Source organism: Gopherus flavomarginatus, chromosome 3 (assembly GCF_025201925.1).
Source record: "Gopherus flavomarginatus isolate rGopFla2 chromosome 3, rGopFla2.mat.asm, whole genome shotgun sequence".
NCBI lineage: Eukaryota > Metazoa > Chordata > Testudines > Testudinidae > Gopherus > Gopherus flavomarginatus.
In genome coordinates, this window is record NC_066619.1 from 39282972 (window position 1) to 39306770 (window position 23799).

At 44.6% G+C, this 23799-nt stretch overlaps 1 protein-coding gene across 1 annotated transcript in view; it reads right to left on the reverse strand.

The window, feature by feature from the left end:
• DEPDC1B (DEP domain containing 1B) overlaps positions 1-23799 on the reverse strand; it is a 64432-nt gene that overhangs the window by 19500 nt on the left and 21133 nt on the right. The window contains exons 3-7 of the mRNA XM_050947195.1: positions 22372-22507; positions 19088-19215; positions 17672-17802; positions 16456-16503; positions 249-386 (exon numbers count right to left, since the gene is read on the reverse strand). Of these exons, the coding sequence (XP_050803152.1) occupies positions 249-386; positions 16456-16503; positions 17672-17802; positions 19088-19215; positions 22372-22507 (581 nt within the window). The remainder of the gene's footprint in view (positions 1-248; positions 387-16455; positions 16504-17671; positions 17803-19087; positions 19216-22371; positions 22508-23799) is intronic.

Genomic DNA, 23799 nt, shown 5'->3' on the forward strand with positions numbered 1-23799 from the left:
AACATGGTCCAAGACCATCAGCCTCATAACACAACTTAAGGTATGCAACAATAGCACTGTGTTGTCTTGGTTATCAAAATGTATTTACATATTAGAATATTTATTTATAGTTACAGTAGAAGGAATAGGTAAAAAAAATTGAGAGACTTGTTAAATCCTTATAAAAGTTAAGATAATTTGTGGAAATGTGGGGGAAGAGTCATAATTGTTCACAATTCTTCTATTTATTATATTACAAGCCAACTTACCTAACACACTGACAAAAACATCAAAAAGATGAAATGTGAGTAGAGGTTCCTTCATCTGGCCATAGTAGTCTGCTATTGTTTTGAAAACATCTCTTTCAAATCCTATGTATGTAGGTTGCTTCAAATCTGAACTGGGCCCTAAGAGAAGAAATGAAATCACGAACAGGGTTAGCTATTTTCATTTCTAGCCAATAAAAGGAAAGTTTCAAAAGGGAAAAATGTAAACTAATTATTCAAAGTAGTAGTTGCAACTAATCTAGTGAAAAGACATAATACACGATAAAAATATCCACACAGTTCTTACTGTCCTTAAAATGAGTCCACTCCTTGCTATTTACTGCTCTATACTAGGCATTTAAGATTTTTCCAACACACTATAAAAAAACTCCACAGCCCACCTATGTCACAACTAGTTTTCTGCATATAAAAGCCATTGCCAGCATTAGTGGGTAGCAATCGGTCAATTGCCTGAGGCCCCCCGGAAGCTAAGTTGCTCAGGCTTCGACTTCAGTCTTAAGTGGGAAAGCTCAGGGCCCCGGGCTTCAGCCCCATGCAGTGGGACTCTGGGTTTCTGCACTGGGCCCCAGTGAGTTTAACACCAGCCCTGCTTGGTGAACCCCCTGAAACCTGCTCGCGGCCCCCCAGGGGGCCTCAGACCCCTGGTTGAGAACCACTTCTTTTAATCAAAATATTACTCTCAAGTTTTACATTCCTTGTTTGAAATGCAGTAGTACTAGAATGCTATGCAATGAGAGATGAATGTTTGAAATTGTTACTTAATTAGGTTTCAGATAGTATAAGCATTTATCTTCAAATACTATGTGTTAATAGGAATACTAACTATGGCCAATGCAGCTGCGCCCCTGTAAAATCTCCCACGTAACTGCTCTATGCCATGAAGAGAGCTCTCCCATTGACATAACTAAACCACCTCCAACAAGCAGCGGTAGCTATGTTGGCAGGAGACGCTCTCCCGTCGACATAGCACTGTCCAAATCAGTGTGTTCTTCGGAGTAACTTATGTCGCTTGGGGTGTGTTTTTTTCACACCTCTGAACGTAAGTTATACCAATGAAAGTGCTCGTGTAGACATAGCTTACTAAGATCATTCTGGAATTGAAGTAAAGAGCAAGACATTAATCAGTATCATCTAACTGCAACTGATATGATTTTTATTTTCAAAATAAATTCATTAACAGCTGTTACCTATCTAAACACACTCAGTAGTTTCACACACAAAAGTTAAAGCACAGTTAATATTTGTACCTCGGCTGTGGTTTCCCCTCCCAGGCTTTTGCTGATGACATATACAGTTTCTGTTTGAACTTTCAGGTACTACTACAGCCAACTCACTGAAATGGAGGGGGAAAATTATCGGATTTAAGAAACAGAACACAAAAAGTTGATATTTTATTCACTAAATTTAGTTGGCTGTAGTAGTACTTCTTGAAAATACAAACAGGGACTGCTTATGACAGACATCTCCAAAAATATGGGATTCAAAATGGCTTCTTAGTCTTTGCTAGGAAAAGGAACCACATCAGAGGTAATTCTGCTTTTAAAGTTTTTTTTATGAAGGTACTGAAACAACTAGATGGGTAATATTCAAACACATAGCAAACATATTTTACTACAATAGATAACATTCCCTGCTTTAAGATTCAATGTTTTGTTACTCTCCATGGCTAGAAACGCTTTAGCGATCAGTACACATACATTCAAAGCAGAAGACTTTTCTAAGCTTTAGTTCTCAAACAGTGAATTGACAGACATTTAAATGATCCTTGATGGGTTACAATGACTATGTAATTACCACAGCTGTGACTAAATCTGAACCTCGGACATATGTCATTCAGACAAACTGTCAGCATTCTACATAGTATTCATTACAAAGCACCACTTTCAAAACAAGATATTCTGCTTTCAAAAAGTGTGTATATATATAAAAATAAAAAAGATGGTCATCAAACCTCATGTATATATTATAGACAGAGCCATAAAGCCATCCTGTAGCTCAGCTTGCCTAACACTTATAATTAAGGGTCTACCAAATTCACTGTCTTGAATATCACATCCCTGACCATGAAATTTGGTCTTCTCTGTGAAATCCCAGCTCTGAAGGCAGAGCGTAGAGCGGCAGCTGCTGGCCAGGTGCCCAGCTCTGAAGGCAGCCCAGAAGTATGAGTGGCAATACCTCAACTCCCTTACGATAGGCTTGCAACTCCCTTTTGAAATACAACCCCCAGTTTGAGAAATGCTCCTAAGAAATCACACATTTTTCATGGGTTGGTCATGGACTAACATATTTGCAAAATTTGCTATTTATGTGGTGACCAACCCATGAAAAATGTGATTTCTTTGCAATTTAGTACACTCCTAATCATAATCCCCTCATTTTCTGTTGCTTATAACTTTACCAAATTAAGGCCATGTCTTCACTATAAAGTTCAGTTGACACAAGTTACATCAGCATACGCCACCAACCTTTGTGCAAGTACCAACTTGGCTGCTTGCACTGGCGCTTGTGAATACTCACCCCGAGTGGTTGCGCTGATGTAAAATGCAGCAAATCCTAGTATGCCCTCCCATGTGCTGCCATCCAGCTCTATGTCTTGCAGGACATTTTCACAGTATTTTGCGGGATACCAGCAATTTATGGCAGCTGGAGGTTAAGTTTCCATCTATGCCACTTTCTCCATCCCATCATTTATGCACCCTTTTTAAAAAAAACTTCTAGAGTCCCACACACCACTTTTTGGTTTCTGCCATCTCTCCGGAAGAAGCATGGATCCTGCAGAGCTCAGTGCAGATATAATGACCTTTGCTAATACAGGACACCTGATTCTCCTGTATTTGCAGAACTTAAATGAGTACTACTACAACTGAGTATGCAATGAGGAAAATATGGAGATGTTCAAGCACAACAACAACTGGATGCTGATGGACACAGCAAATAAAATGCCAGACTGCTGATGGCATTCATGGAGCAGCTCCGCACAGTGAATCACAGCTTTTAAGCCCAAGAAACAAGCACTGATTAGTGGAATCACATTCTAAGGCAGGTCTGGGATGCAACAAAGTCCACATTTCTGGATCTGCATGCTAAGCTCACTCCAGACCTCCACCGCAGGGACACCAAAATGAGAGCTGCGTTGACAGTGGAGAAGCAAAAGGTGATCATGTTCTGGAAGCTTGCAATGCCAGATTGCTATCAGTCAGGGCCGTAGCAACAAAGAAAGTGGTCCCCTCCGAACATATGTCCGGGGCCCCTTACAATGCAGAAACTGGAATGTGGTATTTATTTTATACAATATACAGGGTTCATATTATGTATACATAAGCCTGCAGTGTACATGTATTCCGTATTTACGCAAAGCGCTTCTTTCGAGCCTTATTCTCCGCAAATTGGTTAATCAATGCGTCATAGTCCAGAGATCTGGCAATCTTGCTTTCGATTGAGAACTGCAAGCGCAGAAAGCCTCTCATCTGTCATGGTTGAGCGCAGGATATTCTTGATCAGTTTCATTCTGCTAAAGCTCCTTTCAGCACCAGCGACAGTAACTGGTGTGGTCAGAAGAATTCTGATGCAAATGCAAAGATTCGGATATATCTCCTGAAGGCTGTTCTTGTATATGTACGTTAAAAAATTGTTTGCCGTGACAAGTCCTCTCTTTCTCGATGACAAATAAAACGATTCAATTCCATTATGAGTTCGTTGGCATCAATGTCTCCCATTTTTCTTTCAAAATTTTTGCTGTGATTCTCCAGTTCATTTTCTCTGTGACACTGGTTCAGGCTGTTAGCGTTGTACAGAAATCCAAACAACTTATACCACTGCAGGAGTTGGTCAAATCGCAACGAAACAGAAGATATGGCCTGATCAGTGTGAACAAGAACGAACTGCGATTTGAATTTTTCTTCGGCAGAAAGACGACTCGAATCATCAGCACATTCGTAATCAAACATTCTCTTCTTATGTTGCACCCTGGTTTCTGGAAACACTTGCACGTGAAATAGCAGAGCATATGGGTATTGAGCATTTGTGACCACAGAGTTATATCCTGTATTTCGATAGTCTTCCAAAAACTTCATTGTAGCACCGACTTCTGCCTGCAGTACATCAATTGACACATCTGGTAACTGAATTAATTTGCTGGTTTTATTGACGTGAAATAGTATATCGTACCACGTGTACACAATCAGAACAAAAGGCCACGTAGTAACATGGTCTAAAAGCGCATCGGCTTCTGTTGCTGTATTGCCATCTTTCTTTTCGAGCGCATATTCTCACAAAGATGACAAAGCGTTACACAATTCTTCAAGGTGATAACGCAATGGCTTCACAGCATCATTCTCGACTCCCAATGAGTGTCCGATAACCCTTTAACAGATATTGGCATATGTTCCTGAAGTATATCCCAACATGAAGGTGAAGAAAAAGATAACGTATATTCTGTTAATCAGACCGAAAAAGTCAACGGCATATTTCGATGACTTTGCTGCGTCTGAGATCACAAGATTCCAAGTGTGAGCTCCACATGGTACATACAAGGCACGGTCAATTTATTTCTAGCATGCGGGCTTGAACTCCTTTATTCTTTCCTCTCATATTTGCACCGTTATCATAAGCTTGGCTTCTCGTGTCAGCAATGTCTATTCCTAAGTTGTTTGCCTTTTCAAGAAACGCTTCCAATAGGCCCTCGCCAGTTGTATCATGAACATTAAGAGAACCAATAAACGCTTCACGAATATTGACACCATCTTCACCGTTGCATTCAACAAAGCGTAACACCACAGACATCTGTTCTTCATGTGACCTGTCGGGAGTACAGTCCAAAATAACTGAATAATATTTTGCTTTTTTAAGCTGCGCTATGTTGGCCTCTTGAATGTTACTGGCAACAAGTTGAATCAGCTCGTTTTGGATCTGTGGACTGAGATACTGAACATGTGTCTCTGCCTTCTTAATCCTCTGTAACAGTTCGCTGAGGACAATATCATACTTTGCAAGCAATTCAAACAGTCCCAAAAAGTTGCCATTCGAAGGATCGCCGAGCTTTTCATTATTTCCTCAAAATGCCAAGTTTCTTTTGGACAAGAAAATAATGACATCAACCATGCGTTTGACAACATTTCTCTAGAAATCTTTCTTTCAGAAAAGCCTGCAATTCGAGTTGGTCAATAGATGTACAGTTTACTATGCCTGACCGAAGGTCAAACCATTTCACCATACAGTCTTGATGACCTTTGCCTGTTTCATGCTGCTGAAATCTTTTTGACAGTGCTTTCCAAGCAGATGTTCCACGACGTAGCGGTATGTCGCCAGTGCCAAATAATTTACAACAAAAAATGGCATCTTTCTGAACTGAGTACATTAACCATGAACGTCTTATTTTCTCGCCATTTGCCATGGTTCGATAGAAATGAGTACTTGTGAACCTCCGTCTTTCCTCGTTAAATGGAAATTCGTAACTTTCATTCTGCTGCGGTGGGCCACGTGCAACAATGTCACACACTTGCCTGTCCGATATTATAGACGGCCAATCTCCTGGATCATCAGTCAGTGGTTCAGATTCAGATACTTCTTTCCCGGCAGCAGCTGGAATATCTGTCACAGTTTGTTTGATAGAACAACTGGCTTCACCTTCGACCTCACTTGAAGCACTTCTGGATACGATTCATCGCTGCTAGCGCGGTCCGTTTCATGTGCCTGTACCTGTACGTTGGATTGCAGCGCAAAATACGTTGACAACTTTGGAATTTTCTCAAGTTCCTTCTCGGCATGAGAAAGTTACTCACCTTGCAGTAACTGAGGTTCTTCGAGATGTGTTCCCCTGTGGGTGCTCCACTCTAGGTGACTGTGCGTCCCGGCACCGTTGATCGGAGATTTTCAGTAGCAGTGCCTGGTTGGGGCGCACGCACCCAGATGGTATCTCCCGTCTAGTTGGAATCTTCCTGAGTGTGTGCGCCCCACACCGTCCTCAGTTCCTTCTCTACCGTGGAGCATCAAACTAGTACTCCAAAGCAGAGGAGAGGAGGGCGGGGAGCGGAGCACCCACTGGGACACACATCTCTAAGAACCTCAGTTACTGCAAGGTGAGTAACTTTCTCTTCTTCTTCGAGTGCTGTCCCTGTGGGTGCTCCACTCTAGGTGAATGTGTAGCAGTACCCACTAAGGTTGGTGGGACTTTGGAGATGCGGCAGGGAGTACTGAAGATAGTACTGTATGGTCTACTATTGCGTCTGCCGTGGTGTCTTGCGTGAGAGCATAGTGTTTTGCAAACATGTGTTCAGATGACCATGTAGCCGCCTTGCAGATATCAGGAATGGGAACGTTGTGTAAGAAGGCAACGGATGCCGACATGGCTCTAGTGGAATGAGTTCTAATGTTATCGGGTGGTTGAAGGTCCTTCGCACGGTAGCAGGATCTGATGCAGTCAGAGATCCATTTGGACAGACATTGTTTAGAGATAGCCATGCCCCTTGATCTTTCAGCAATGGAAACGAAGAGTCGTGGAGACTTGCGAAATGGTTTAGTTCGTTCTAAATAAAAGGCAATTGCTCTCCTCACATCGTGAGTATGCAGGGTTGCTTCCTGCGGAGTTTTGTGAAGTTTGGGATAGAAAGTAGGTAAGTATATAGGTTGGTTGAGGTGGAAGGTTGACACCACCTTAGGAAGAAATTTAGGATATGGTCTCAAAGTTACTTTATCTTTGGAGAAGATTGTGTAGGGGGGGTGGGCCCTGAGGGCACTCATTTCACCAGCTCTCCTCGCTGACGTTATGGCAACTAGGAAAGCCACCTTCATGGACATATGGAGGTGAGAGGAGGTAGCTAACGGCTCAAATGGAGGTTTCATGAGGGCATGAAGTACGAGGTGAAGATTCCATGTAGCCACTGTTGGATGAATTTCAGGGTAAAGATTTTGCAGACCAGCGAGAAAGCGTTCAATGGTGGGGTGTGTAAAGAGTGAGTACCCATCCAATAGGTCGTGGAAGGTGGTAAGCGCCGCCAGGTGCACCTTGATGGAGCTGATCGAGAGTTTGTCTTGTTTCAGTTTCAGGAGATAGTCTAGAATGTTAGGGAGGGTCACATTATTGGGTGCTAAATGGTTATGCGAGCACCAAAGAGCGAAACGTCTCCACTTCTGAAGGTAGGTTTTACGAGTGGAGTCTCTCCTACTGTGCAAGAGGACATATTGGACCTGCTCAGAACAGGCTAGTTCATGGGTCTGGAACCATGAAGGAACCAGGCTGTGAGGTGTAACTTCTGGAGCTGGGGGTGAAGGACTTGTCCGTTGTCCTGATAAAGGAGGTCTGGTCTGTTGGGGAGAGCCCATGGGCGACGGGAAGACATGCGGAGAAGGTAGGGGTACCATGTCTGTCTTGGCCAGGCCGGGGCAATAAGGATGACCTGAGCCTTGTCATCCGCGATCTTCTGAAGAACTCTGTGTAGTAGAGGGATAGGTGGGAAGGCGTACAGGAGATAGTTGTTCCATGGGATGAGGAATGCATCCCCTAAGGATGCAATCCCGAGCCCCGCTCTGGAGCAAAACAGAGGGCATTTCCGATTTCGAGTCGTGGCAAAGAGATCTATGGACGGCATGCCCCAGTGGGAGAAGAGCTGTTAGAGTACTGCGGGCTGCAGTTCCCATTCGTGATCCATTAAGAAGTGTCTGCTGAGTGCGTCGGCAGTTGTGTTGTGACAGCCTGGTAGATAGGAAGCGATGATCTGTATTCGATGTCGTATGCACCAATTCCATAGTTGAATAGCTTCCATGCAGAGGGTATGTGATCATGCTCCCCCTTGTTTGTTTATGTAATACATACATGCTATGTTGTCTGTTAAGACTCGCAGGTATTTGTTCTTTATGAAGGGAAGAAAGTGAAGGCACGCTCTCCTCACTGCTCTGAGCTCTAAGAGATTTATGTGTAGATGTATCTCTGATGCAGACCACCGGCCTTGTGCCCTGTGTTGCCCTAGATGCGCTCCCCAACCAATCAGGGAAGCATCTGTGGTGAGCATGAGCGTTGGGGATCGTTGCTGGAAGGAAAACCCTGTGCAGAGGTTTTCTGGACTTGTCCACCATTGTAGGGAAGTTATAACATGAGGTGGAGGAGTTAGCAGCATCCCTAAGGAATGTCTGCTGGGTTTGAAACTGGAGTTGAGCCAGCCCTGGAGGCATCGCATATGTAGCCTGGCGTGTTGAACCATGAAGGTGGTAGCTGCCATGTGACCAAGGAGTTGTAAGCAGATTCTCACTTGCATCCTGGGACGAATAGAGAGCGTACATATGAGCTGCGTGATAGCGAGGAATCTGTTGTATGGGAGCGAGGCCCTGCTCCGGTTTGAGTGGAGATGGGCTCCAATGAATTCAATCTGTTGCGTAGGTATCAGGGTAGATTTTTGAATGTTTATTTGGAGGCCTAGGCTGTGAAAAATGGAAGTGGCGAAGCGCGTGGCTTGAAGTGTCTCTCCATAGGAGTCGTCCCTGATGAGGCAATCGTCCAGGTAGGGGAAAAGTGTGACCCTGTGTTTGCGGAGGTGAGCCACAACCACGGCTAGGGTCTTGGAAAAAACTCTTGGAGCTGTGGAGAGTCCGAAAGGGAGAACCCTGTATTGGAAGTGATCGTGACCGATTGTGAATCATAGGAAGCGTCTGTGAGCTGGATTTATTGATATATGGAAGTAAGTATCTTGTAGGTCGAGGGCTGTGAACCAGTCCCCTTGATCCAATGCAGGAATTATTGTGCCCAATGTGACCATCCTGAATCTTTGTGTCCTCACAAATCTGTTCAGTCGGCGTAGGTCTAGTATAGGCCTCCATCCCCCGGTTTTCTTCTGCATTAGAAAGTAATGGGAGTAGAACCCTGTCCCTTGGTGTTGCGTCGGCACAGGTTCCACTGCACCTAGTTGCAGAAGGTGTGCCACTTCTGTGCGAAGAAACTGTTCGTGAGAGGGGTCCCTGAAGAGGGACGGGGAAGGGGAAAGGGTAGGAGGGTAGGATATGAACGGGATGGAGTAACTGGTCCGAACTATTTCAAGGACCCAACGGTCCTGTGTAATCCGCTGCCAAGCATGTTGGAAATACTGGAGGCGGTGGCCAAATGGACAAGTAAGCGGTGGAATCAAGGGGTGGTAGTGCAGACCCTCAACCAAAGCTTCAAAACTGTTGTTTATTGCCTGGTGGATGGAAGGTTGTGGCTTGATTTTGATTTTGTCTGCGTTTGGGAGGTCTAGTACGATTCCTAGTTGCGTCATATGCTCTGGATTGAGGTCGATAGTACTGATGTGTGCGTGGTCTTTGGTATGGTTGGTATAGTTGTCTCCTGGGAAGTGATGGGTGAATGCCCAGGGTGCACAGTGTCGCTCTCGAATCTTTCATGGTGTGGAGGAGTTCGTCAGTTTTTTGGGAAAGAGTTTGTCCTTATCAAAGGGGAGGTCCTCCACTTTGGTCTGGAGTTCTTTAGGAATGCCTGACGCAGAGAGCCATGAGAATCTGCGCATAACCACAGCAGTTGCAGTGGTATGGGCTGTTGTGTCTGCTGTATCTAGGGATGCTTGTAGGGCCGTTCTGGAGATCAGTTGTCCCTCAGACAGGATTTATCTGAAGTCTGCTCTTCTGTCTGTTGATTACAGATTGCTCTCGCCCCTTGCTCCACCGATATGGCCACCAGGTGCCCGTTATCTACCGGGTAATGAGCGTTGGAATAGGGCGGAGGTTCGATCACTGGATGCCCTGGGGGGGGGTGACAAGTGCCCAAGGGTAGTGACGGGGATAACGCAAGCAATCAAGCGTAGTGTTAAAAATTAAGGATTTATTAAATGAGTCACAGATAAGGATAAGGGATAACACAATTAGTTACAGCTTGGGCTTACAATATAATACTAGAACAAATAACACAAACACTACAATTACAAATAGAAGTTGGCCCTGGTATTTTTCTAAGTCCCAGTAATTATTCAGGTCGTCCCAGGGGTTAATAAAAGTGATATTGGTGCTGTTAGTACTCATAAATGCAGCAACTAATCTTAGTAGACACAAATTGCTAGGCTCAACTGGTCCCCCTTGCGTTCAAGGTTTCCTGGTCAACGGGTTTCCCCTAGCAGGAGCCTTGGGGCGGCTGGAACCAGTCTCTGCCTCTTATCTAGCAACACAGATATACAGATATCCTTAACAACTAATTATACTTACACATACAAACCACAAAAGTTTCATTACGGCCGGCAAGCAGTCAGGCTCTGGGGAATGCGTGAGCCAGGAGAGAGCCAGGTTGATCAGGCCTGGATACGGTTCGACGGGAATTCGAGTTCTCTCTCCCCCCGTCCCCGGGAGGGGGGTCAGGAATATATAGCGAATTTTTCGTCATAATTTGTGAGAAGCCAATTGCGGGGTCGCGAGTGGCTTATGCCCATACAAGGGAGGCAATCGGGCCCCTACATCCTTGCCCAGGAAGCAACCGTCGTGAGGGGAACTTCGTCCCTTCAGGCCGGCTGACCACAAGGCTGCCTTTCCTGTTACAAGTTCTGCTTTCCGAGCAGCTACGTGATCAGTGGCAGCTTTGGGGGCTGGGGGAAAAATCCGTTGGGGGTGGAGGCTGGAGCACCAGCTGCCTGGCCCTAGGGCCCAACTTGGGGGTCCAACACTGTCCTCTGGGATATATGAGGCAAATTCGAGAAGCTTATTATAGTTGTTAAAATCATAGCTGGCGAGGAGAGCAGAATAGTTTGCAGTCCTGAATTGTAGTGTAGAGGATGTATAAACCTTGCGGCCCAGGACATCAAGGCGTCTAAAGTCCTTGTCTTGTGGGGTCGGTCGATATTGTGACTGTTTAGTTCGCTGTGTAACTGCATCAATGACAAGAGAGTTTGGTGGTGGATGAGAAAATAGGAAGTCTGCGCCCTTTGCAGGAATGTAATATTTACGTTCGATCTTCTTACAAGTTGGTACTAGAGAAGCTGGGGTTTGCCAGAGGGTGTCAGCTGGCTCCATGAGTGCTTCATTTATAGGGAGCGCGATTTTCAAGGGCGCAGATGGTTGAAGAATTTTGAGGAGTTTGTGCTGCTTCTCCTGAACCTCTTCTAAGGGGATGTCCTGACTGATTGCAACTCTCCTAAAAAGTTCTTGAAATTGTTTGCAATCGTCCACGGACTGTGGAGGTGGAGGGAGGATGGCTTCATCTGAGGCTAATGGAGAGTTAGGGTTAGGTGAGTCAGGATATGGTGCATAGCTCCCAGACTCTGGAGGGGGCTCAGGCACCCTGGAAGTGGATGGATCAGGAGATTGAGGCACGGAAGGAAGATGATTGGTCAGAGGATTCTGCCATGGGTACCACTGAGGCCAAGGCATAGAGTAGGAGAACCCGGGCATCACGCACGGGGGGGCAACATAGGGAAACTGAGGCTGCTGGGCTTGAGCCGTGACCTGAGGTGGTAAAGGTGCCTGTGGAGGAGAAGCAGGAGGGGAGAACTCCGCTTGCTGTTGTAGCTCAAGGTAACCGTCGGTGAAAGCCAGTTCAGGTGGAGAAAGTGGCAGGTCAAGAAAGGAGTCCTCTGTGTCTAGGAGCGGAAAGTGAGGCTCAGGTGGCACTAGAAGGTCACTTTGAGTGAGAAGCTGTTGTTCCTGCTCTCTAGGCTGATCTAAGCTTGCTCTCTGCCCTAGTTCTTTCGTAGGAGAGAGTGGCAGAGAATGTCCTGCTGTGTTGAGCCTGGACGTGGCCTGCAGGGGGTCTGCTGCTGGTGCGCGGGCAGAAGAATGGCTGGGTGCCGACCCTCTTCACGGTGCCGAGGCTGATCGCGGTGCCGGCACCGCAGCTATTTTTGTCGTTGAAGCAGAGCGCACCGGCGGCACCACGGTCGCTTTTAGCGCTGAAACTGACCAGGCTGTCAGCGCCACGGCCGTTTTGGGTGTCGGAGCCGAACGCGCTGCCGGCACCGCGGCCGGTGCAGGTGCCGAGGAGGAACGTGGTGCCGGTGCCGTAGCCTTCCTCGGTGCCGAAGAGGAGTGAGGAGTCAGTGCCGCAGTCGTTTGCGGCGCTGAGGGGACCAAGTCGGTAGGTGCCTTCCCCGCGCGGGAGGTCTGGTCCCTGCCTCTAAGCTCTGTCAGAGCAGTTCCTGAGTCATTAGGAGAGGCTGAAACAGCTGCCTTTCGGGCTGTCAGCACTGGGGGTAGGGATCTCGCTGGAGACCCCCTACCCTTGTTAGAGTCTCATCTGTGAGACTGTTGAGCTTCTTGCCTCCGCTCTAGGGAGGGTGAAGCAACACTCCCCACCGGTTCCGATCTGGCTGGGGAGCGTGTGGGAGCGGGTTCTACCTTTCCCGTCTCCGACAGTGGCTGCAGGGATTTCTCCATCAGATGATCTTGAGGCGCAGATCCCTGTCACGCCGAGCTCTTGACTTGAGGCTCGCACAATGGAGGCACTTCACGGGGATGTGGGTGTCCCCGAGGCACTTCACACAATGAGAGTGGCCATCTGAGCGTGGCATAGAGTCCTGACAGGAGATACATCTTTTGAAACCTGAAGGTCCTGGCATTATGAGTTAGAGAAGAGAGTCTCAATGGGAGACAAGCCTGAGGGTTTTTTGTGTTTTTTTTTTTTTAAAACAAAATAAATAACCTATGTAACTATACTAAAGGAAGGGAAGTAATTAATAATTATTTCTATGTTCTTTGTTCAAGTTTCCTATAGATATCAGGGAAGAGAAGATAGCACTGTCCCGAGTCCCGTCTTCAGCCGAGGACGGTTGAGAAGGAACTGAGGAGGATGTGGGGCGCACGCATTCAGGAAGATTCCAACTAGACGGGAGATACCATCTGGGTGCGTGCGCCCCAACCAGGCACTGCTACCGAAAATCTCCGATCAACGGCGCCGGGAAGCACCGTCACCTAGAGTGGAGCACCCACAGGGACAGCACTCGAAGAAGAACTTTTGCTGCCTTTCGTTTACTACCTCCGCTCTTATACATTCTCTTAGACATCACAAAGCATGCTTCTGTGTTGGAAACGATAAAAAACTAAACAACTAAATTAATAACATTTATCCGCTGACCGCCATTATGAACGCAAATACACATTCTTTGAATGGGTCCAACTAAAATTCAAAACTGACTGACAGACAACTGATGTAGCCAATAGCATTATGATGTATCATAATGACTTCACGGTTTTGTCAGTAAGACCGACATGGATTGAGCAATAGTGTCAATAAATGTCACTTATCTAGTTATATTTTACATTTTTTTTTCAACTTTTAGGGGCCCCCTTCCTTGCGGGGCCCCCTCTGGTCGGAGGGTATGGAGGGCGCTTGCTACACCTCTGCTATCAGTCACTGGCCAATCAGTTTGGAGGTGGAAAATCCACATTGGAGGCTGTTGTCATCCAAGTGTATAGGGCTATGACGTGTATGCTGCTGCACAGGACACTGACTCTCACAAATGTGCAGGAAATGGTAGATAAGATTTGAGCCATGGAGTTCCAAACTGCAATGGGGCAAAAGATGGCAAGCACAGCTCTATACTGGCATGGGTCCACCTTGCCAGCAAGCGGATCAAGAGAAAGGGATCCTTTTCTGTGGTTGTACAAACACAAGTGGATGACCATGGACACTTCACTGATATCACTGAGAGCTGTCAGGGAAAGCACATGATGCTTACATAGCTAAGAACACAGAACTTTTCCAAATAGCTGCAAGCAGAGACATTCTTCCCTAGCAAGCACATTCACATTAGTGATATTGAAATGCCAACAGTGATTCTGGGGGACCCAGCCTACTCCTTGCTCCCCTGTCTCATGAAGCCATACAAAGAATACCTTGATACACCAGAGAAAGATTCAACTATCAGCTCAGCTAATGCAGAATGGCTACTGAATGTGCCTTTAGTAGACTGAAGAGTCAGTGGCATTTTTTACTCACTAGATTGGATCTCAGTGAGGAAAACATGACCGGCAGTATAGATGCACGTTGAATACTGCTATGAAGTGAAGGGGGGATAACTACCACAAGGATGGAGGGGCAAGGTGGACCAGCTGTCTGTTGAATTTAAATAGCCAGACACAAGGGCTATTAGAAGAGTCAACAGCTATACATCTGAGGAAAGCCTTAAAAAAAAAAAATTGTCAGACAAGGAAAAGTTGTGTGACACTTTCATGAAACAGCCTGTCTTGTAACAAAGCTTAAATACTGGTCAGATATTACCTCCCATTATCTAATTCTGTAATGCATCTATAATGCTTGATATAAGCTAATATACAGTAAGTTTCCAAAAACAAAAAACTTTAATTTTGTTGCCTGATTTCTGCACACAATAAAGTGCAAACATATAAAGGTACAAACCTTTAAGCAACGCTAACAGGATGAACCAACCTTTAAAACCCCCAGTAAAAAAAAAAACAAAAAAAACAAAAACACACCAAGTAAACAATGAACATTTATGTTCATATATATAAAAATTATTTCAGCATAAAGCATTGTGGCTGATCCTGGCATTTTCACAGTTGGTGTATAGCTATGGTTCTCCTTGTTGTCTGCTGGTGTGGAGTAATGGGGTAAGGATGTACACCATGCTGTCATCTTTTATGTTGGGTGTGTAGGGAGCACCAACCATGATTTTGGAAAGGTTACTGAATCATGAATCTTTAGGCACATAGGTCAATAATGCTTTGCAACATCTGAGTTTGTTACCTGAACAAAGCCATGGTGTCCTGGTGCATTTACAAATGCACCTCTCAGTCCTTTTTCCTCTCATGCAACAACTGCTCTCTCCAATCTCGATCCTATTCTATGGTCAGGTCATAAGGCTCCTCCAAGCCATGTTCACGGGCAGAGGCCTCAGAGGAAGGGAGGATCTCGCAGCACATATCCTTTATCATCTGCTTCTCTATCTTACGGATATAGCTCAGATGTTCAGCCGGCATAAGAGGGTACCTAAAAAGAATGGCTGTGAGGCAGGGATCCCCCTCACATTCTTTGCAGTGAAGACTGATGCAAAGAATTCGTTTAGCTTCTCTGCAATGGCCTTGTCTTCCTTGATCGTCCAGTGGCTGCTCCAACTGTTTGGCAGGCTTCGGCTTCTGATGTCCTTAAAACATTTTTTGCTGTTCACTCTTCTGTCTTTTGCTAGCTGCTCTTCAAATTCCTTTTTGGCCTGCCTAATTATACTTTTACACTTGACTTGCCAGAGTTTGTGCTATTTTCCTTAGTGAGATTTGACTTCCAATTTTTAAAGAATGCCTTTTTGTCTGACCACTCTTTTCTCTATTGTTTAGCCATGGTGCTTTTTTTCTTCTTGGTCCTCTTATTGTTTATGTATTTATTTATTTATATTTGGGGCATACATTTTATTTTAGCCTCTTTTATGGTGTTTTTAAATCATTTCCATGCAGTTTACAGGCATTTCACTTTTGGGACTGTTCTCTTTAATTTCCAATTAACTACCTTCCTCATTTTTGTGTAGTACCCCTTTTTGAAGTTAAATGCTAGAGTGCTGGATTTCTTTGGTATTTTCCACCTTACAAGTATGTTGAATTTAATTGCATTATGGTCACTATTACTGAGCAATTCTACTACATTCACCTCTTGGACCAGATGCTGTGCTCCAATTAGGACCAAAACAAGAATTGCCTCCTTCCTTGTGGGTTCTAGGACTAGCTGCTGCAAGAAGCAGTCATTAACAGTGTCTAGAAATTTTATCTCTGCATCCCATCCTGATGTGATATATATTCAGCCAATATAGGGATAGTGGAAATCCCCCATTATTATTGCGATTTCTGTCTCTGTAGCCTCCCTATTCTCCCTGAGCATTTAACAATCACTATCACCATCTTGGTCAGTTTTTTTTTTTTTAAACCCGATTTATTTTCACTCCAACTGCTGCTTTAGTTTACAAGGGCTGAGCCATCCATGAATAACATGGTTCCTGAATCTCAGTATGCATAAACATCTGCTATAACAAAATTTTATACTATATATTTAGCCACATGCCTACAAAAAAATTTTGTCAAATGAAAACCAAATAGTTAAAAGCAAAACAGCTTCATATGTTGCATTGGCATGAGTATTTATCAGATGACCCTAAATATCTTTTCATCTCTACTTTCTAGGATATCAATTGGAGGACATAATTCTGACTCTTTAAATAAAATGAATTTGATGAAGTGAGATAGGAGTTACTTCAATTTTGTTTTTATTAGAATTTGTTGATATACTTACAATTTGCTAGACACTTCATTGCTGACAGTACCCAATGAGGTAGCTCTTCTGCTCAGAAGGCGGGTTGTGGAGAAGAGATGAGAATTTAAAACAGTTAACACATTAACAGTCTGGTATAATACAAGAGAAGTTTAAACCACATTTACTGAAAGACTTTGGATTACAGTTCTCCAATACCTGAAAATACTGTTGACTGGGTTACCCCAGGGACACACACGATCGTAGATGCCATCGGCCAAATTTTATACCAGGTTATACCACTCCAATCTTATGGAGAAGCATAGCAATAAAGTAGTTTATGAATCAGTGGCAAACATATCTAAATTTCAATTGAGACATTTCCCCCAGTACATCAAAATATATATTTTTAACAGTAATTTTAAAATATAAGGTTTGGCTGGAGGTTTCAGTCGAAAACAGGGACATTGTGGAAGATTTAAGAATATACCGTCTTGATGCTTCAGAGACATTATAAGAACATAAGAACGGCCATACTGGGTCAGACCAAAGGTCCGTCTAGCCCAGTATCCCGTCTTCCAACAGTGGCCAATTGCCAGGTGCTTCAGAGGGAAGCCCAAGTACTGTAGGGGACTGATGTGACAGTAGGAAAAAGCATAAACTCCTCTGACACCTATAGTGAAGGGAGAAGAAGGATGAGGGAGCCCTGACCTTGATGAATGAAAATGTGTTAGTGAGAAAATCTTCCGCTTTTACTCTCAAGTACCTTTACATCTTGAAACCTTGAACTGCCTGTGGGTAGATCAGGGCAAAAAACAAAGACTGATTCACACTGGTAGGGCTCTTCAAAAGCTGACTTAATCCTGGTCAACAAGAAAAGATATACCAGTATAAAGATGCTGGTTAGGGTTGTCTTTTTAACCAATATATTTATACTGGTATAAGCCTAGTGTGGATGCAGTTACACTGATATAAAAGGTGCCTTATATCAACATAGTCTATTTCACTTCCTGAATTGGAATAATCTATACTAGTATAAGCACCTTTCTACAAGTATAAATGTGTCCACAGTAGGGGAGGGATTTCTACTTTAACAGTACAGGTGTAGTTAAAGCAAAAAAACCTCTCTTGTCTAGACAAGCCTTAAAAGACCCCAAGACAGCCAACAATACAGCCTTAAAAGAAAAAAAAATCACTTAGAAGAGCTATAATCAACATAGGAAAGATTAAAAAAAATAAAAATCTCCAGCCCACTCACTTGTTTTGTCTTCCAAAATGACGATGCCCTGTTTATTGACATTGTACACATTGTGGACGATATGCTTTGGGTTCACAAGCTTTGTATCCAATACTTCATCCACAGAATCCAGGCCCAAAACTTTTTGCAAACTGTTAAAATAAATAGTTTACATCATCTGATTTTTGTATATATTAAAAAACAAACTGATATGGGGAACCATTCACTTGTTCAGATCAATTCCTTTCTGTTTGTTTTTGTCATCTTTGAGGTGTGGAAGTTTGAGGCAGTTTCAAGTACATTATTTGATCATTAATATTTTCATTCTGCATATTTCATTGATGTAGATCCAGTTCATTTTATAAAAATAACATGCCATTTTAACAGTTTACACTATAAACATTATCAGTTAGATTCTACCTGCATTGTCAAACAGCCAGTATTTTTTAATCGGAGAGGGAAAAGTATACACATACAAAATAGACAGCCCCCTATATTGTGCAGGATATTAATGTTGGATTACCTATAATAATAATAATAATAAAATATTGATTAATAGATTCCAAGGTCAGAAGGGACCACTGTGATCATCTAGTCTGAACTCCTATATAGAATATCTCCAGAATAATTCCTTTTGAACTAGATCAGAGGTCCCCAAACTGTGGGGTGCACGCCCCCTAGGAGTGGTGCTGAGGAAAGTTTGGGGGCCATAGCTGGGGCCCAGGCCAGCCCCATAGAGGACAAGGAGGGAGCGCCATTCAGCTTTGCTCCTGGCCCCGCACCCAGGGCCTGGCCCCCAACCCCAGCTGGCCACCACCCTCAGCACCTGTGGGGCGGAGGGCGCAGACAAGTGTAAGGGAGGGCACAAGGTAAAAAGTTTGGGGACTAGAACTAGAGCATATCATTTTAAAAATAAAAATCCAATACTGATTATAACATTGCCAGTGATAAACTGTCCCAATGGTTAATTACTCTCTCTGTTAAAATTTTCAAGCTTTTTTCTATATGTAGGAAGCTTGTAGAATTGTTTTCATCCAGCTGATCAGATCTTCCATTTCCTGTGTCCTCAAACTAAATACTGCACTTAAAGATTTTTAGGATTTCATGCTCCCAGAAGAGCTGTTTGAATCTTACCACTGTGGAAAGAGAAGGGAGGAAAAAGATTCCACTACACTACACAACACAGACCCATACAGAAAATTAGCTATATAGTGTCATAGAGGAATTGTTAAAGCTGCTAAATATAAAAGAGAGATTATTCACAAATCAGAGGCTGATAGTCAAATAATAAGCAAGTCTAATTAGTCTAGCAAGCATAGGCTTAATGGCAGTACAGCAGTAAAGAATGGGTGACATTATGAGAAGCAGCAGAGAAGGTGAGCCTATTACCTAGTATACACATTAGCCTAAAGGTGGAGGACTCACAAATACACTTACTGTGATAGCGTCATGGATTTCCATATCTCTTCTATATTTGCCTGTGTTAACTCTTGGCGGTGCACAAGTCTGCAAGCTGGTACTTCTCCTATTGCTATACTGTGACGTTTGAACCAAATTTCAGAATTCTAGATGACAAAAGAAAGAGAGCACATTCCTTTACCTATCCATTTTTCCAATGATAAAATAGTATAGCATTTGCACAGCGTAGCATGCTTCCTCTTCCAAGCATTTTATGAACATTAACAAATGCTCGTAAAATCCATTAACAGTTAAGTATTACATGGCTACCCTGATATAATGCAACCTGATATAATGCAGGTTCGCATACAACACAGTAAAGCTCTGACACGCTGCTCTGAGCAGCATGTTAAGGGTGTCTGGCCAGGCCAGGGCTGAGGGGTTCGATAAGGGGCAAATGGTCTCAGGAATGATCAGAGGCACATACACCCCAGAGTCTGGGGGGGGCAGGAGCTGTGGGAGGGCACTTTTGGGGGCCCCACAATTCCAGCATGGCCCAGGGGATTAGCAAGGGGCTGGGAGCAGCCCGCTCTGCTTCCCTCATCCCAGTCCCAGCTGTGCTGCATGGGGGAGGGGGCTTGGGAGAACGGATCCCCCTGCACCCACCAGCAGTGGCGGAAGCGGAGCAGCCCGGCCCCAGCCCTCTGCACTCTGCCAGCTCCAAGCCGTGGCACTCCGCTTCTGCCATAGGTGAGTACAGGGGACATCCTTTCCCCAACCTCCCCACACTCACCGGCGGCAGGAAGCAGAGCACCATGGCTGGAAGCTGGCAGAGTGGAGCCGGTTGGGGCCGCGTCGCTTTGCTTCCTGCCACAGGTGAGTATGGGGGGGCATCCTTTCCCCAACCTCCCTGCACTCACCGGTGGCGGAAAATGGAACAGCCCAGCCCCAGCCAGCTCCACTCTGCCAGCTCTCAGCCGTGGCGCTCCGCTTCCCACCACAGGTGAGAGCAGGACCTTTCCCCAGCCGCCCCCCAGCAACACGGCTGGGGCCGGGGCAAGGAAAGCAGAGTGGGCTGGGGCCACGTCGCTCCGCTTCTAGCCACAGGTGAGTGCAGTGTGGGCATCCTTTCCCCAACCTCTCCGCACTCACCAACAGCGGGAAGTGGAGCGCTGCGGCTGGGAGCTGGAAGGGTGGAGCAGACTGGGGCTGGGCTGCTCCACTTCCTGCCGCTGCCGGTGACTGCCTGTCAAGGGGCTGGGGGTGTGGATAGGGGTCAGAGCAGTCAGGGAACAGAGGGGTTGGGGGTCCCTGGAGGGGGCGGTCAGGGAACAAAGGAACAGGGGGGGCCAAACCAAGTTCAATATAATGCAGTCTCAGCTATAACACGGTGAGATTTTTTATCTCCCGAGGACCGCGTTATATCAGGGTAGAAGTGTACGTACCTAGGATCTCAAGAAAGGCTTTGCTTGGGCAGCTAGCCTGCATTGCCACGGCCACACTGCATTGGTTGAACTCTCTTAGCTTTTTGGCTATGTTTGCACTGCAGTTGGGAGAAGTAATTTCCAGCTTGAGTAGATGTACACCTGCTAACTCTGCCTGAACTAACTAAAATGCTTGGATCAGACAAGGATTAAAACAGAGATCCTCCAAGTTCACACAGCAAAACAATTCAACACAACCTCTCTGTATAACTGCAGCACATTTGACTCGTGGGGGAATTTTGCGCCTAAAAATTCTGTGCACAATATTTTAAAATTCTGGAAAATTCTGCATATTTTATTTATCAAAACAACATAATATAATCACTCCAGTTTCAATTATTTCGGTAATTTCAAGATACCTGTCAACAAGTATGTCAATAATACTGACAACAGCAACAAAGATTTTCTCCAAGAGTAGAGAGTTAAAGAAACCCCTACAACAACCCAGTTCCAGTTGGAGGGTACTGGAAGGAGCTGTGTGGCCCCCAGAGCCCAGACATCTGCACTCTCATCTCCCCCGGAGCCCAGCTGCAGGACAGCCCCTGGCCCAGATACCAGGAGCCCCAAAGCCTTTACTCCCCCCTCCCCCTCCAACTTCTTTACTGTCCTGCCGGGGGAAATGGTGTGGTACAGCCCTGTCTTTCCTTTGCCAGAGCTGCCTTTCCTTTGCCCTTCCTTCCTCTTCCTTTGCCAGAGCTGGCTGGGTCTCCCAGGCCCTCTCCCATCCCTGGGAGAATGAGGATCAAAGAGCGTGCAGCCTCCAGCCCTGCCAGTCTGGCTGCTCGACTCACTGCGAGCTGGGATCCGCAGAGTCCAGCAGCCCCTAATGGCGGCCAGAAATTCTTTGGGGAAAACAAAGAATTATGCAAAATTCTGCATTTCAGTGGCGCAGAATTCCCCCAGGAGTAACATTTATTGTGAGTGAGTATGTGGAAGCCATAAAAACTGTAGCTTTATGAGAGTTAAAACAACTGGTAGGGACCATGTGCAATATTCAAGTGAAACAATCATGCAATACAATTCCAATAAAATAATCATTTTATCTTGGTATGAAGCAAATTTGTTGTTGTTTTACAATACATTGGTACGTAAGTTAAATGCCAAATATATAGATTCATACATTCCAAAGCCAGAAGGGACCACTGTGTCCTGTATAACACAGGACATAGAATTTCCAGAAAATAATTCCTAGCATCTCATTTGGAAAAACATCCACTCTATTTTAAAATGGTCAGTGATAGAGAATTCACCACAACCCTGGTGAATTGTTACAATGGTTAATTACTCTCACCATTAAAAATGTATGCCGTATTTCCAGTCTGAATTGGTCTAGCTTCAACTTAAAGCCATTGGATCGTGTTATACCTTCCTCTGCTAGACTGAAGAGCTCATTATTAACTGTTTGATTCCAATGTAGATGCTTATGGACTCAACCCTCTGTTAGCTAAAAAGATTGAGCTGTTTGAGTCTATCACTATAAGGCATGTTTTCTACTCCTTTAATCGTTCTTGTAGTTCTTCTCTGAACCCTCTCAAATTTATGAATTTATCCTTTACAGAATTTACCAAATACAGAATTTAATGTGAACATAAAAATAATCAAATGAGAAAGCAACCCATTTGAGAGAGAAAATCAAAACAACCAATGAACAATGATTAAAAATGAAAGAACAATGGCTTCCTCGAAGCAAAAACTCAACATAGCAAAAATCTATTTCTTTTAATTTTTCTTCAGCCAAACACTATACATCAAAAAAGAAGAGATCGTTAGTTTATTTTATCCCTTTATTTTCCTTTCAGAATATCCAATGTTTTAGAAACTGGAAACAAGAAATCTTACCATCATGAGAGGCTTCACTGGGATGTGTTCCTGGGAAGTGCCTGCTTCAGGAACATTCCAGTCTGGAATTTTAATTACTTCTTTTCTATATGGAGGCCTTGTTGGATATGGTTTCAGTGGTGAAGAAGGAGAAAACCTAAATAACATTAAAGATAACACTTCAAAAAAAAAAAAAAGCTTCTAAAAATTGTGCACTTTTATACACCTCTACCCTGATATAACGCGACCCAATATAACACAAATTCGATATAACGCGGTAAAGCAGTGCTCCAGGGCGGCGGGGCTGCGCACTCTGGTGGATCAAAGCAAGTTCGATATAAGAAGGTTTCACCTATAACACGGTAAGATTTTTTGGCTCCTGAGGACAGCATTATATCAAGGTAGAGGTGTATTTACTATTTTCAACCTGTGTCTTTCTATACTACTTAATATGTGGGTGCACATATATACATCTAGTATGCCTGATTACTTCTCCACATTAGAGACGTTGATCTTGATAGGAAATGTTTACGTGGATTCTGCTTTCTCACTGAATCAGGTGGGTTGTCACTCATTTGGACCTCTTAGATTACATCTTCACTGAAGAGATAATTTGGGCTCCTCCTTGGATGTTATCCTTCAGATCCTTCTCATTCACATACCCAATACTTTCTCTCTAGATTAGTGGTGCTTTCACCATGAGCTAGCTAGCTGGGGCTATAGCAGGGGTTCAGGACCCCTCAGGCGGTCACATGGTTCTTACATGGGTGGTCACAAGCCTCTTACCCCAAACCTCGCTTTGCCTCCAGCATTTATAATGGCGTTAAATATATTTAAAAAGTATTTTTAATTGATGGGAGGATCACACTCAGAGGCTTGCTATGTAGAAGGGGTCACCAGTAAAAAGTTTGAGACTCGCTGGGCTATAATCTAAAAGGATTTCACATGAGCTGGTAACCCACTCCCTTTGCAGTAAGGACACAAGGCAAGTCATTTGAATGCTGACAGTCCTCAAAATGATTTCCCAAATCCCTGTGTTCCCAGAAGGAAAAACAAGTTTTCCCACAATTCACTGGGAAACAATCAGAGCAGCTCATCATACAGCAGTACAAAGAACCATGGATTATGTTCCCAATGAGCCACATAGATAAATGATGCACCAATCAGAACACAGTAACTTGAGTGTGACCTTGCAGTGGCTACTCACACCAGAGCTAGGGTAACCCAGGTACTCAGATGCAGCTGTTGATCACCCAAGTTCCCTCTAAGCTGCCAGCAGCCTATTAAGCACAGTGCAAGCATTCAGAGCTGCAGCAGAGAGATGCCTCTCCTCCAGCCCTGGACTTGCCACAGTGGGGACAGGCGCCCCAACCCAGCCTGGACGATACCAAGTTTACAATGGCGCCAAACCCATGCTCAGCAGGGGTGCTGCGGCCCCAGCCCTCCACT